This window comes from Rhipicephalus microplus, unplaced genomic scaffold (genome assembly GCF_043290135.1).
Source record: "Rhipicephalus microplus isolate Deutch F79 unplaced genomic scaffold, USDA_Rmic scaffold_282, whole genome shotgun sequence".
Taxonomy (NCBI): domain Eukaryota; kingdom Metazoa; phylum Arthropoda; class Arachnida; order Ixodida; family Ixodidae; genus Rhipicephalus; species Rhipicephalus microplus.
Window position 1 is genome coordinate 1 of NW_027464853.1, and position 12,427 is coordinate 12,427.

At 46.2% G+C, this 12,427-nt stretch overlaps 1 protein-coding gene across 1 annotated transcript; it reads right to left on the bottom strand.

Moving 5' to 3' along the window:
• Positions 1-7,683: 7,683 nt before the first annotated feature.
• On the bottom strand, positions 7,684-12,182 carry LOC142793130 (uncharacterized). The gene has a single exon (XM_075885742.1). The coding sequence runs from the start codon at positions 11,894-11,896 to the stop codon at positions 10,727-10,729; it is 1,170 nt and encodes a 389-aa protein (XP_075741857.1). The 5' UTR covers positions 11,897-12,182; the 3' UTR covers positions 7,684-10,726.
• Between the last annotated feature and the right edge of the window lie 245 nt (positions 12,183-12,427).

A 12,427-nucleotide genomic window follows, 5' to 3' on the forward strand; every position in this document is an offset into this window, starting at 1 on the left:
TCCTTTTGTCGCCTGACTGACCTCATAGGGGTCTCGTCCTTAAATACATGATAAACACTTGTACGGATTACGGAGTCTTGGTGACCACTCATAAGTGCTTGGAACTGTGCTCACTGATACATTATCTATATGTACAATTGTGATCGTATGTGCACATCGTGCTTTTGAGTACTTGTTGCCTGCTTTTGTTTATTCGGTTGGAAAAACATTACGCCGGTGCGTGCTCTCTTCCTTCTCGTCCGTTTTTTTTTTTTTGCGCCAAATGCCATCCATAATGTAATACAACTCGCCCAACTCTCCATCCATCCCTTGATGTTGTCTGCATTGTTGTGGCTGCTCATGACAGAACAATATTTTGCACTTCGCCGACGACTACGCGGGTCTCTTCTGCCATCGTGGAAAGGCATGGAGGAAGAGAAAACGCAGGAGGGAGCATGACGTCACGCACCCTACCTTGGTAAGACATCCCGTTTGGAAGCCATCAAGTTCGGCTCAACACGTGACCTTTTGGGCAAAATCAGGCGGGAACGAGACTTGCCGGTACTTCGGAGTACGGCGCCCGCTAGCTTTTAATCGAAAAGCGCTGGTTCCGCTTAGACCATGCGCATACCGGCCGGCGTACACAGGTGGTTCAAAGGCGCAACAGCATAGACAGTAATAAAACCTACCGCAAGCTCCGACATTTTGATCATGTGTTGGGCAGACAAGGTGGGCTTCACTCGTGTGACGTAATGATTCCTTCTCTTTTTTTCTTCCTCCAAGCGGAAGGGCAACTACTCACAGCGAGCGCCTTGTTTTAGCTTGCCAAGCTGATGGCAAGGCACTTAAGTTCCCCGAACCAACTGCAGAACACGCTATGCGCGTGCCGCACCGGCCTGCGTCGGCGTTGCGAGGTGAGAGAGGAGGAGGTGATGCGCTTGCGCAGTAAGAGAGTGGTCACGCCGCACACCGAATCGAGCTTCATCACCATGCACTGCTTCGCACCTAAAATACAACTGTCTCGCTGGTGCACGTGTGTGCTATGTCCTGTGTCATATCGCTCCACATAAAAAATAAAGGAGGATTTTTTTTATTTCACCTTGAATATACGGGCGCTATCATAGAGCTACATTCACTGTTGGCAAAATGCACGCGACTTGGCTCTGTAGCCTTCGTTTCAACGCCAAGTAAATTTGTCGCCGAGTATAGCATATGCAGCTTCGCTCTAAAACGACTCATGGGCGTCGGTGACTCCTAGGCCACAGTAAAAGATTTTTATACGGGCAACCGAAAGGTGATCATGCTAAAGCTGATATTCTTTTTACGGCTCAGTATCTTCAGCGTGCATTTATTTCAAGACGTGCGCCCAGGCATGATCAGCACGTATCCAATGCTCTCATCGGCTACTCTCTGGCTGTACTTGACTGCACACCCCCCTCCCCCCTGCAAACAACTCTTGCTCCTCAAAAATGTTATCTTAGAAATTGTACGTGCAACACTGTTCCCTGTGTATCTGGGTTGTCACAGAATCTGCTATTAGCGCTGCAGACTAAATTCATTTTTTCCGCCAACCGAATCGATTTCGATTGGAAAGTTGAGCGTATATAAACTTGGTCTGAAAAGCATGCGGGTGGAATCGCAGGAGCGCGCTTGCGCACACATTTGTACCCTGCCAAGAGGCGTACACTTCTACAATAGTATGTGTAAGGGAAACCGGAGTCCGGGATCAAAACCTGGAAGAGCTAAATCCTGATGCATTTACGGACTGATCCCAGCAAACTTCAGCCTTGCGGAGTGCAGGTCGGAGCCTTCGGACGGGTGCGGGAAGCGTGTTCTGTATACACCAACGCCGTTGCTTCCTTTCGGAAATTCTCAAGTTTGTCCCACGTATTCTCCACCCCAGTCAATCTTTTCAAGAATCGAATATGTCGCCGTATACGCCCGTGACAGCGCATGAAAGAAGTTCCCGTTCCGGTGGCCCTTCGTTTTTGTTCTTTTTTTTTGGAAGAGAAGACCTGCGCCATTTAGATTTTCTCCTTCACGTAGCCAGTTGCCCTACAATTATGGGAGACGGCACAGTGAACAGGCCGTCTATGCAGCGCAGGAAATGGAGCGTCCGCGTCGTTCCGTGAGCTGTCGTCGAACGGAAATCGATGGGTCGCGCTCGTGTCACCGGCTCCGCTCGTCACTGCCGTCGTTATGCTGGTGCACTTGCGGCTGCAGTTAAGTACTGTGTCGCGAATGTCTCAAGAACGGACCGTCGAGAAGCCGCGCCGAGCGCGAACGGCACGGTGCCGCGAGTGTCTGCAATCTCCAGTACAGTCTGCTTAGAGAGAGGCTTGCTATAGCAAATCTGTCAGCCGTATACGTCGGTGATTGTCTGGCGGCGTCCAAACTTTCGGCGATTGAATCGAAAATTGTATGCATTATTTGTCGCCACGCATGCAATATACAGCACCGCATTCGTTTCAATAAAAAGAGCACAGAACAACTATCAAAAGAGAATAGTTCATGACGAGGCTGATAAGCCAAGGCTTCCAGAGGAGCGCTACTGGCTTATCACAGATGTCTAGTGTTGATTACAGTCCACTAGCATCGCACAGTATTTCGCCTCCATCGAGATGCGAGCAATTCACTACTACGCCTCTCATAATCATTTGGTAATTTTGGGACACCACATATCAATGAATCATCAATGAATCAACAACACTTCTCTTTCCCGTAAATGCGTGTATAAAAGGAGCGGCTCGAACTCATAGCTTGCATACTCGATGGGTTCGTAGCGACGGGTTCTCTGATAAAATTGACTGATAACACTTTTCCTTAACCAATGCACAGAAAGAACTCTTATCGGTGAATGGACGTTCTACTTGGTCCGTAGTATGTCGTACCATGCAGGTAGATGAAGCTGCTGTATAAAGATGCGGGCGTGGCCACTTCGAAGCCATTCGCCTCATCGGAGTGGGGGGGGGGGGGGGGGGTGCGAAGCTCCCGTGACTTGTGGCACAGAGTCTAAAGTTAAAGTGCAGTGTTCGACTGAGTTGAGGGGTGAGTCAGTTAATCAAGACCACATGGTTGGATATTGCCATCTTCGAGAGCTTTATGTATACGGTCCAGTTTAAGGTAAATGGGAACAGTAACTTAATTTGGTCCGTCATGTGTTATATGAGACTCCAATTAAAACTATCATGCAACTACATCGCTGCATCACGGACTGCGTCAACAACTTGTACGCGTGCACCCAAGCCAATTATATTTCAGCAGGCAGTGATCACAACAGCCACAGACACGTAAAAAGGCTCACAAAAAATCGCAACAGTACTATTCGAATAGAGACCTGCCCACTGAGGAGCCCACAGGAGCGAGCACTCCCCCTCCTCCCCACCTTCTCTTCAGTATATTCGAGCTAGCTTACATTTATCAACACACGGCGATAACACTCGGTGATATCTGAGCATTGCAGTGAAGACTACAGAGCCAAATCGCAGGCATCCTACCTGCAGTGAATGTAGTTCCACAACAGCACTCATATTTTCCCCGTGAAATATAGAAGTTCCCCCTTTAACTCTATGTGGATCTATTTGAGACAGGGCGCAACACCCACCTTTAAGATAGTCGTATTTAGTTTATATTTACTCGTTGGGGCTTTGCGTTTCTGCACGTGCGAGAAAGTGCTGCCTTTTTAGGGGCGAAACTCTTTATAGCGGCACTTGTTCGTCCCTCGTAGTCGTAGTAGTAGTAGTGTGTAACAAGCGCTACAATTTGACCTCCAAGGTTGTGCCGGTGGGAGATTTCTTCTGTGCGTTGTTGAACAATAAAAAAAATGGCAGCGTGCGCGTTAACTAAAAGCCGAATGCTCCTGTCTCTCGTTGCCCATTAGCAGCCATTGGCATGTACATTGAGCACTCTCTGACAAGAAAGGGTTGCTACGTTATACTCGCTGGGTGTAACCTCCTTAATTTTAGAAAGGTTTAGCGAGCGTTGAGCCGCAGTGCCATGAATACAATGAACAAGTATATACCATGAACTCGAGGTGGTTAAAAATGGGAAGTAGATACGAAGCGCAAGCCGTAAGAAAGTAAAAGCCAAATTCTCCTGTCTCTCATTTCCCATTAGCAGCCATTGGCATGTACATTGAGCACTATCTGACAGTAAAAGGTTGCTACGTTATACTCGCTGGGCGTAACCTCCTTGGTTTAGAAAGGTTTAGCGAGCGTTGGGCCACAGTGCCATGAATACAGTGAACTAGTATATACCGTGCACACGAGGTGGTTAAAGATGGGAAGTAGACCCGAAGCGCAAGCCGTAAGAAAGTGTGCGTGTGCCACCTCTCGTTTAGTCCTTGGAATGTCCGCTGGATAGCAGTGCTTCTATATGGAGAATATATGATGAAAAGATGCGAGATGGTGGTACTTGGAGTGTTGATTAGATGGACGAGCGGACACACAGACAGATGCATGGATGGACGCATGAACGGACGCAGGGGCGGCTGCATGGAGAAACGCAGGGACGGACGCACGAAGAGACACACGCATGGACGGGCGGATGGACGCATGGACGGTCACACAGACGGACGCATGGACGGACGGAAGCAAGAACGAATGGACGGACGAATGCTCCGCCCCACTCTCCATCATTCACTCCGTGGATGTGCTGCCAATTTTGTTTCATTTTTAATTCTTTAGTAACACACATTGAAAACGTCCTATACGTAGGAGTAATTTACCTTGTTGCGTCTTTCCGTACCAAAGTAATCAACGATATGACGTTGTATGTTACGGGAGCCAGCATTTTCACAAAGTAACTTGCCTCTGTCTGTACTAAAAATATGTGTCCGCTTTGATGCGTTGACCCCAGACACGTTATGTGGTTTCAACCTGCTGATGACATTCATCTTCTTTTAGGAGCGAAGCTCCTCTTAGTCTAACCTTGTCCCACGTCAGGCGTTACCGGTGATATCTCCCGAATATTATAACACATGGTGCTGTGCCATAGATGAGCGTACAAAGTGCCGTTCAGTGAGGATATTCTGGATGGCGCTGTACCGCTACTCTCCGATTGGCTGCTGCGCGGGCTGTGTCTCGGTGCACGGCGAACGAGTGCCTCTCTGAGTCTTTTGAATCGTCACCGTACGTGTTGGATCGTTCGTGGGACGTGAACGAAGCGTAGCGGCGGACGCGGAGGGCGGCGGCGACTCGTGCGCCTCGCCAGACAAACAGACTAGTGGACGGAAGCATGGACGGATGGACTGACGAATCTACGGATGGATGGACGGATGCGCGGATGGACGCATGAGTGGACGGACAGACACATCGACAGATGGGTGGATGGACGCTTTCCTCCAATCATCATTATTCACTTCATAGATATGCTGTGTATTTTGTTTTGTACACCTGCTTTTTTATCGTAGCAAATACACCTCTCCACTTCATTGTGCTTGAAATGATGAGTAATTATGGAACGTGCTTGAAAGCCTTCGCGGTTAGTACAGTGTAATATTTCTCCAAGGTCTTCTCTCTCTCATTTTTTGATGGATGGTAATAAATGTTATTTGTCTCTCCCTCTTTCTGTTTCCTCTAATTATGAACACACATTGTATGTTATCGCTGTGACTGAACAGTTCCGACGAAATATGAACATTTTCATCACGAATACTACGGTCAGCTTTAGCTTCACACGAACACCTGTCTATATGCTGCTCGTGAGCAGTTCCCTGCCAGAAAAGTCGCGAAATATCTGTAGATCACGGAAGATTTCGTTTTGGCGATACTGGTTGTCCCAAGAAAGCCAGAGGACATCTAGCCAACTGATTATAGTGAATTTTGCTTTAACTTTTCAGCCACGTCACTATAAAACTCATTATCAATCCTTAATTATTGGATGCTCTCTCATTGCAACACAATCAAGTTAAGCTTTTGTATTAATTTGTACTCATCATAATCATTTCACCACAGCCGTTGTTTAATCATTTTAATAAAAACATTTGCAATGTTAGTAATTCATTACAATGTTTAAGTTGCTAGATCAAGCGGCTCTGTATTCAATTTTATTGCTCACTTCAGGGTGAGTTCACAGAAGTGCTAGCACAAAGCTGAAGCATTTTCTGCCTTTTACGCAATGTTTGGCCTGCCTCGCCGTTCCTGTTACCAACTCTTCTGAATTTCTTCGCTCGAAAAGCAAGGAATTGAACTACCCTTCTTCGAGTGAGTTTCGGCACGTGCACATGCAACTCGGGTGTTGGTGGCATGAACGGCCCTATGTACTTCAACGGAGAGAGTTCAGGCCTCTTCACTGCCTCGCCAGCTAGTGTCCTGCGTGCTGTCATCTTTGATGACGACATCCTTGTTGCTTCTATCATCGACCAACCTAGACCACCGACATGATCAACAGGGCATATAAGGACTTCGTCGACGTCTGTCTTCCTCAGTGGTCGAATTCACGGCAGCGGTAGCGGAATAGTGAATCGTTTTCTGCTTTTTACGCGCGCGTGTTACCTTCCGAATGCCAAGTGCATTACTTCACATGATCGCTTCCTGCTGCTGTGGTCTCACTCAAACAGTTTGCCATGTACCTCTGATATTCTATCTTTTTCATCTGGCCTTAATGTCTGCGTTGGCGGGCTTCTTTTGCGTGGTGATGTAGAATTCACTCCGAGGCCTCCTATGTTAAGCAAGACTAACACTCATTTATGTGATTCGTCCTTTGCCCATGAGACAGGGGATTCTGATTATGCGGAAGTTGACTTATTTTCAGTGACACAAATGCTTACCGAGTTAATTAAGGGTCAGGAACGTATGTCGCAACAAATCGCTGATATAAAGAAACTTCATCAAGTTGTCAATCCTGGGTTTGATACTTTGGAGACTCGTGTCTTCGCACTAGACTCGCTTCCCATCACGCCTTTGTCCGCAGTGGCTGGTAATAATGTGAACAGCATTATTCAGCTGTTACATCAATCAACTCGCTATGCGTAATGATCATCATGAAAACCGGTTTCGCCATCACAACTTGCTGCTGCATGTCCTCGCTGAGACACAGGATGAATCCTCCGACCTTGTTCTGTGTAACTTCTCTAACTTCTCTTATATAACTTCGCTAGGCAAATCTGCAAACTGATTGCCCGAATATTGAAACGTGTCACAGGGTGGGACGTAGGTAGGCCAATTGACCACTTCCCAATATAATAAAGTTGCTCAACCATCTCGAAATAATAAAAGCCCTTAACAAGTGCTATAAACCTGAAGAGTAACTTTCGCATACCTGAATACTATACATCGGTTGTAAGACTATCAGAAAAAAAATGGGCAGATCTCCCACGTACAGTGGGAATCAACGATATGTGAAGCACAAATGAGAAAGGTTGATATGTCACTCTGAAATCATGACAACATTACGAGGTGGACGTAAATTATTCCGTACGGGACATTCATATATTGATTATCATGTTTCGACATGTCATTTACCTTCGTCGTCTACTGACGTCATGTGATATGAAATTTGGTGTACGCGGAGCTAGAACAACAGCTGCGAACATGCTATGAGCGTAGCATGCAATCATGTTTTACAGGACACCTAATTCATGATTATCATGTAAAAACGTGTCATTTACCTTCGTCATCTATTCACGAAATTCGGTATATGTGGAGCTAGCGGAACGGCCGCGAGCACACTATGAGTGTAGAATGTAGTCAGTCAGTCAGTCAGTCAGTCAGTTTATTTTCCTTAAAGACCCCCAATGGGGGTATTACATAAGGGGTGGGAATAATATTTAACAAACGTAATCAATACATGGGTTTCAACTATATACATTTCTTCATATTACAAGGAAATATGCATGTACAATAAATAACACACGTAACCAACATGTAATTCAAAAAAGCACTTAAAGGTTATTTGTTAGAAGATGGTCAGTGACATGTTGTGCAAAAGAAGATGGACATATTATGTCGACAATGGAAAAAGGGAGGTCGTTCCAGTCTTTTGCTGTGCGGGAAAAAAATGACGCGAGAAATGTTGATGTTCGAGCGCGCATTAATGAAACCTGCTGCGTGTGGCTTGTCCTGGCTGATATGCGTGTTGCGGGTTTGATGTAAGATGGTTGATGCAGGATTGAACTGTGAAAAAATTTATGGTAAAGACAGAGAGAAGAAATGCGCCGACGAAGAGCGAGCGATGGAAGATTGGATAGTAATTTTAGTGATGTGACGCTGATGTCGTATGAATACGAAGAATGAATGAAGCGAGCTGCACGGTTTTGAACTGATTCTAGAGCGCAGATGAGGTATGCTTGGTGCGGGTCCCAGATGGCGGATGCGTATTCCAATTTCGGTCGCACTAGTGATGTGTAGGCAAGTAATCTTACTTGCATTGGAGCACTTTTGAGGTGACGTTTTAAAAAGCCTAAGGTTTTGTTAGACGATGAAATGATGTTTTGGACATGCGTACGCCAGATCAGATCGCTAGTCACGGTGACACCTAGGTATTTATAAGAGTTAGTCAGTTCTAGGGGTAAGCTGTTGATTGTGTACGGAAACATGAGCGGATTATTGCTACGCGTAAATGACATAGTTTTGCATTTATTTACGTTTAGTGTCATTAACCAAGTGGTACACCATTTCGAAACGTTAGTAAGATCGTTCTCTAAGGTTAACTGGTCAGAGGTGTTTAGTATTGTGCGGTAGACAACGCAGTCATCTGCGAACATACGTATATTACTGGTTACATGCAAAGGTAAGTCGTTAATATAGATTAAAAATAGTAGCGGGCCAAGGACGGAGCCTTGAGGGACACCTGATGTTACTGGGATGGCAGTAGACAGGTGGTTATTTACAGCGACGCGTTGTGATCGATTAGTAAGGAACTCTATTATCCATTTTATGACGGTGGGATGTAAATTTAGTTGGGAAAGTTTAGCGAACAATCGTTGATGAGGCACCTTATCGAATGCTTTAGCATAATCAAGAAAAACGGCATCAGTTTGTACGTTAACGTCGAGGTTAGTATGAATGTCATGCAAGAAGGCTGCCAGCTGTGTTTCACACGACAACCCCTTGCGGAAGCCGTGTTGTGAAGGGTGAAAAAAATTATTGCTGTCGAGAAAATTCATTATGTGGGAGTAGATGACATGCTCCATGATCTTGCAGGGGACGCTTGTTAGGGAGATGGGGCGATAGTTAAGTGGAGAGTTTCTATCGCCTGATTTGAAGACCGGAACGACCTTCCCTATCTTCCAGTCACATGGGATGATTCCTGAGGAAAGGGACTGGGAAAATATTAGAGCAAGAAAGAGCGAAGCACTCTCTTTAACATTTTTTAGAATTTTGGAATTGATACCATCCATGCCCGCAGAGGATGACAATTTCATTTTTTCTATTATAGACAATATTCCATTTGCGCAGAAATTGATTGCTGGCATGTCATGATTACAATTAAAGCCAAGTGAAGGTATGCGGGAGTGTATGCTTGGTTCATCAGTAAAAACTGTAGCAAAAGAAGCGTTGAATAGATTCGCACATTCCCCGTCAGTAATAGCTTCACCAGATTCAAGGGTTAGTACAGTGTCACGCGGTTTGTCAGCCTTAAGTGTTTTCCAGAACTGTCTGGGATTAGTCTGCAGTAGCTTGGGTAGGTCTGTGTTATAGAAGAAGTTTTTTGCTTTGCGCAGGGCTAAAAGATAATTGCGGTCAGCCTCATAGTACCTATCCCATACACTCGGTTGACCTGCACGTTTGGCAGATCGGAATAAACGTTTCTTTTTATTTTCAAGGCGTTTTAGATTTTTAGTAAACCAGGGTTTGTTGCAGGTGCTTGTGAAGCTGACTTTAGGTATGAATTTATCGGTTAGCTCCGTCAGTTTACCGATGAAGCGGGTCCAATTCGTATCTACTGTGTGTTGATGTAAAGTTGCTTGGAAAGTGTGGAAGAATGCGCTAAGAGCTTCGTTTATTGTTTCGTAATCCCCTCTGTCATATAGATGGATCGTTTTTTTGTAGGTTTCTCGTTTAAGCGGTTGAAAAGAAAAAGTGGCGTGAATTGTCTTATGGTCACTGATTTCGGGTAGATAGTGAATGCGTGACAGGCTTTCAGGATTGTTGGTTAGTATCAGATCCAGGACACTGGCTGTATCTTGCGATACACGTGTTGGCTCTGTGACTAGTTGGGTCATGTTGAAGTTTAGGCAAATATCAAGAAACGCATTAGCTTCACCTACACCCGTAGATGAATGCACATTGCTGGTGCGCCATTCTATTTGTGGGAAATTAAAATCACCGAATAAAAGTACGTGCGCGTTTGGATGAGCAGACGTGAGCTGGCACATGGCCTGATTAAGTTGGTTGCTAAAATTGGAACTAGCACGGGGTGGTCGGTAGCAAACGCCCAGTACAACGGACTGAGGATGTGCCTTAATAAGTACCCAGAGCATTTCTAGCTCTGTTTTAATATGTACGACTGAGCAAGATAATTGCTCGTGAACAGCAATGAGTACACCGCCACCACGAGTAGATGCGCGGTTATTCCTGTACAACTGGAAGTTTGGTAATTCTGACAGAACTTCGTCATCACGGATGTCATCAGTTAACCACGTTTCGGTAAGTAATAGCACATTGCTTTCAGAGGATGATACAGTGCTAGATATAAGTTCCCGTTTGGGTAGGAAACTGCGAATGTTAGTGTAAATAACAGAAAGTGAAAGAGTTTTGCTAGTAACCGCAACAGCGGTCGTTTTTTTTTCCCGGTGGCTTGATTGCTACGATAGTTCTTTGACGGTGTTTGATTCGGCGTCGAAAATGTAGCGCTTCTGATTCATGTGCAGTGTTTTGAAGTGCATTGAAAATGGCTTGTTGTTACTTCTCGCAAAAGCAATTAGTTGTTTTCTAGCATTTTGGACTGAGCGTGAGAAGTCTTCACCTATGCCGTAACTTGTCCCCTTAAGCTTGCGACCATTCGATAATATTGCAGTTTTTGTCTTGTGCAGAGCAATCTTCACGATTATGGGCCGGGAGCGTTCAGGTGAATGTCGACCGAGACGATGCGCGCGTTCGATATCTCTTGGTTCTAAGTGAACCTGTAGGTTGTCCCGGCAAAGATTCATTACCAGCCGCTCCGATTCAGAAAATGTTTCAGATGCGGAAGGGTCCGGGATACCGTAAAATATTAGGTTGTTTCGCCTTGAGCGATTTTCAGCGTCATCAATACGGGCTTCTAGTGCAAAGATTCTGCAGGAGGTCTGCTCCGTGTTAACGCGCAGGACTTCTATTTCTTTTCGAAGTGGTACCAGAGACTGATAATGACTTTCAAGGTCTGATAATCTTTTGTTCAGTTCGCCAATTGTTTTATCGGTGTTACCGAGCTGAGACTTCAAGCCCTGTACTTCTGCAATTAGTTGTGTTTGACCTGTAGACAGCTTACGCAATTCAGCAAGAAGGTTCTCAGAGATATTTGAAGGGCCAGGGTTAGTTTCAACATCTCCAGCTAGAATTAGTAGTGCACGAATTACATGGACACACTCGGCAATAATAACCATACAGCAATGCGGGCTTGGCAGCTGTACCAGAAAGTAATTACCAGATCTTTTCGAAAAGACAACGTAGGGCTCACCAACCTGCATAGCGGGAGCGAATTGATTAGTGATCCGTGCAGTGGCACAGACACCAAGCCCACAGCGCTCCGTTGAAGGTCCTTGTTCTTTTATAGGTGTCGGGCTCGTGGATGTCGATGATGATGCAACCGTCCAGGCTTGGTTGAGCTCAGCTGCCCAGAGTCCCTCTTCTGGTCGAGCCAGGCATTTGACGATAGGCAGAGGGCATGCGCTGCCTTCGTCGCTTCCAGGACAGCTGAAGCCATGTTCCGCCGGCGCTACCGCATGCGCAAGCGCAGGTAGCAGCAGATGAGCGATGACGTAACGGACCATCTGCATAGCGGGAGCGAATTGATTAGTGATCCGTGCAGTGGCACAGACACCAAGCCCACAGCGCTCCGTTGAAGGTCCTTGTTCTTTTATAGGTGTCGGGCTCGTGGATGTCGATGATGATGCAACCGTCCAGGCTTGGTTGAGCTCAGCTGCCCAGAGTCCCTCTTCTGGTCGAGCCAGGCATTTGACGATAGGCAGAGGGCATGCGCTGCCTTCGTCGCTTCCAGGACAGCTGAAGCCATGTTCCGCCGGCGCTACCGCATGCGCAAGCGCAGGTAGCAGCAGATGAGCGATGACGTAACGGACCATCTGCATAGCGGGAGCGAATTGATTAGTGATCCGTGCAGTGGCACAGACACCAAGCCCACCTGTCATGTTTTACATGACACACAAGTCATGATTATCATGTTCGGACGCGTCATTTACCTCCGTCGCCTATTCACGTCACGTGATACCATATCTGGTATATGTGGACCTAGCGAAACCGCAGCGAACATAACTATGAGCGTAGCATGTAGTGATGCCCCACCGCGGTGG

What these genes read in the sequence shown, in the direction of transcription:
- LOC142793130 (XM_075885742.1), bottom strand. Translation starts at nt 11,896, where the DNA reads ATGCAGATGGTCCGTTACGTCATCGCTCATCTGCTGCTACCTGCGCTT.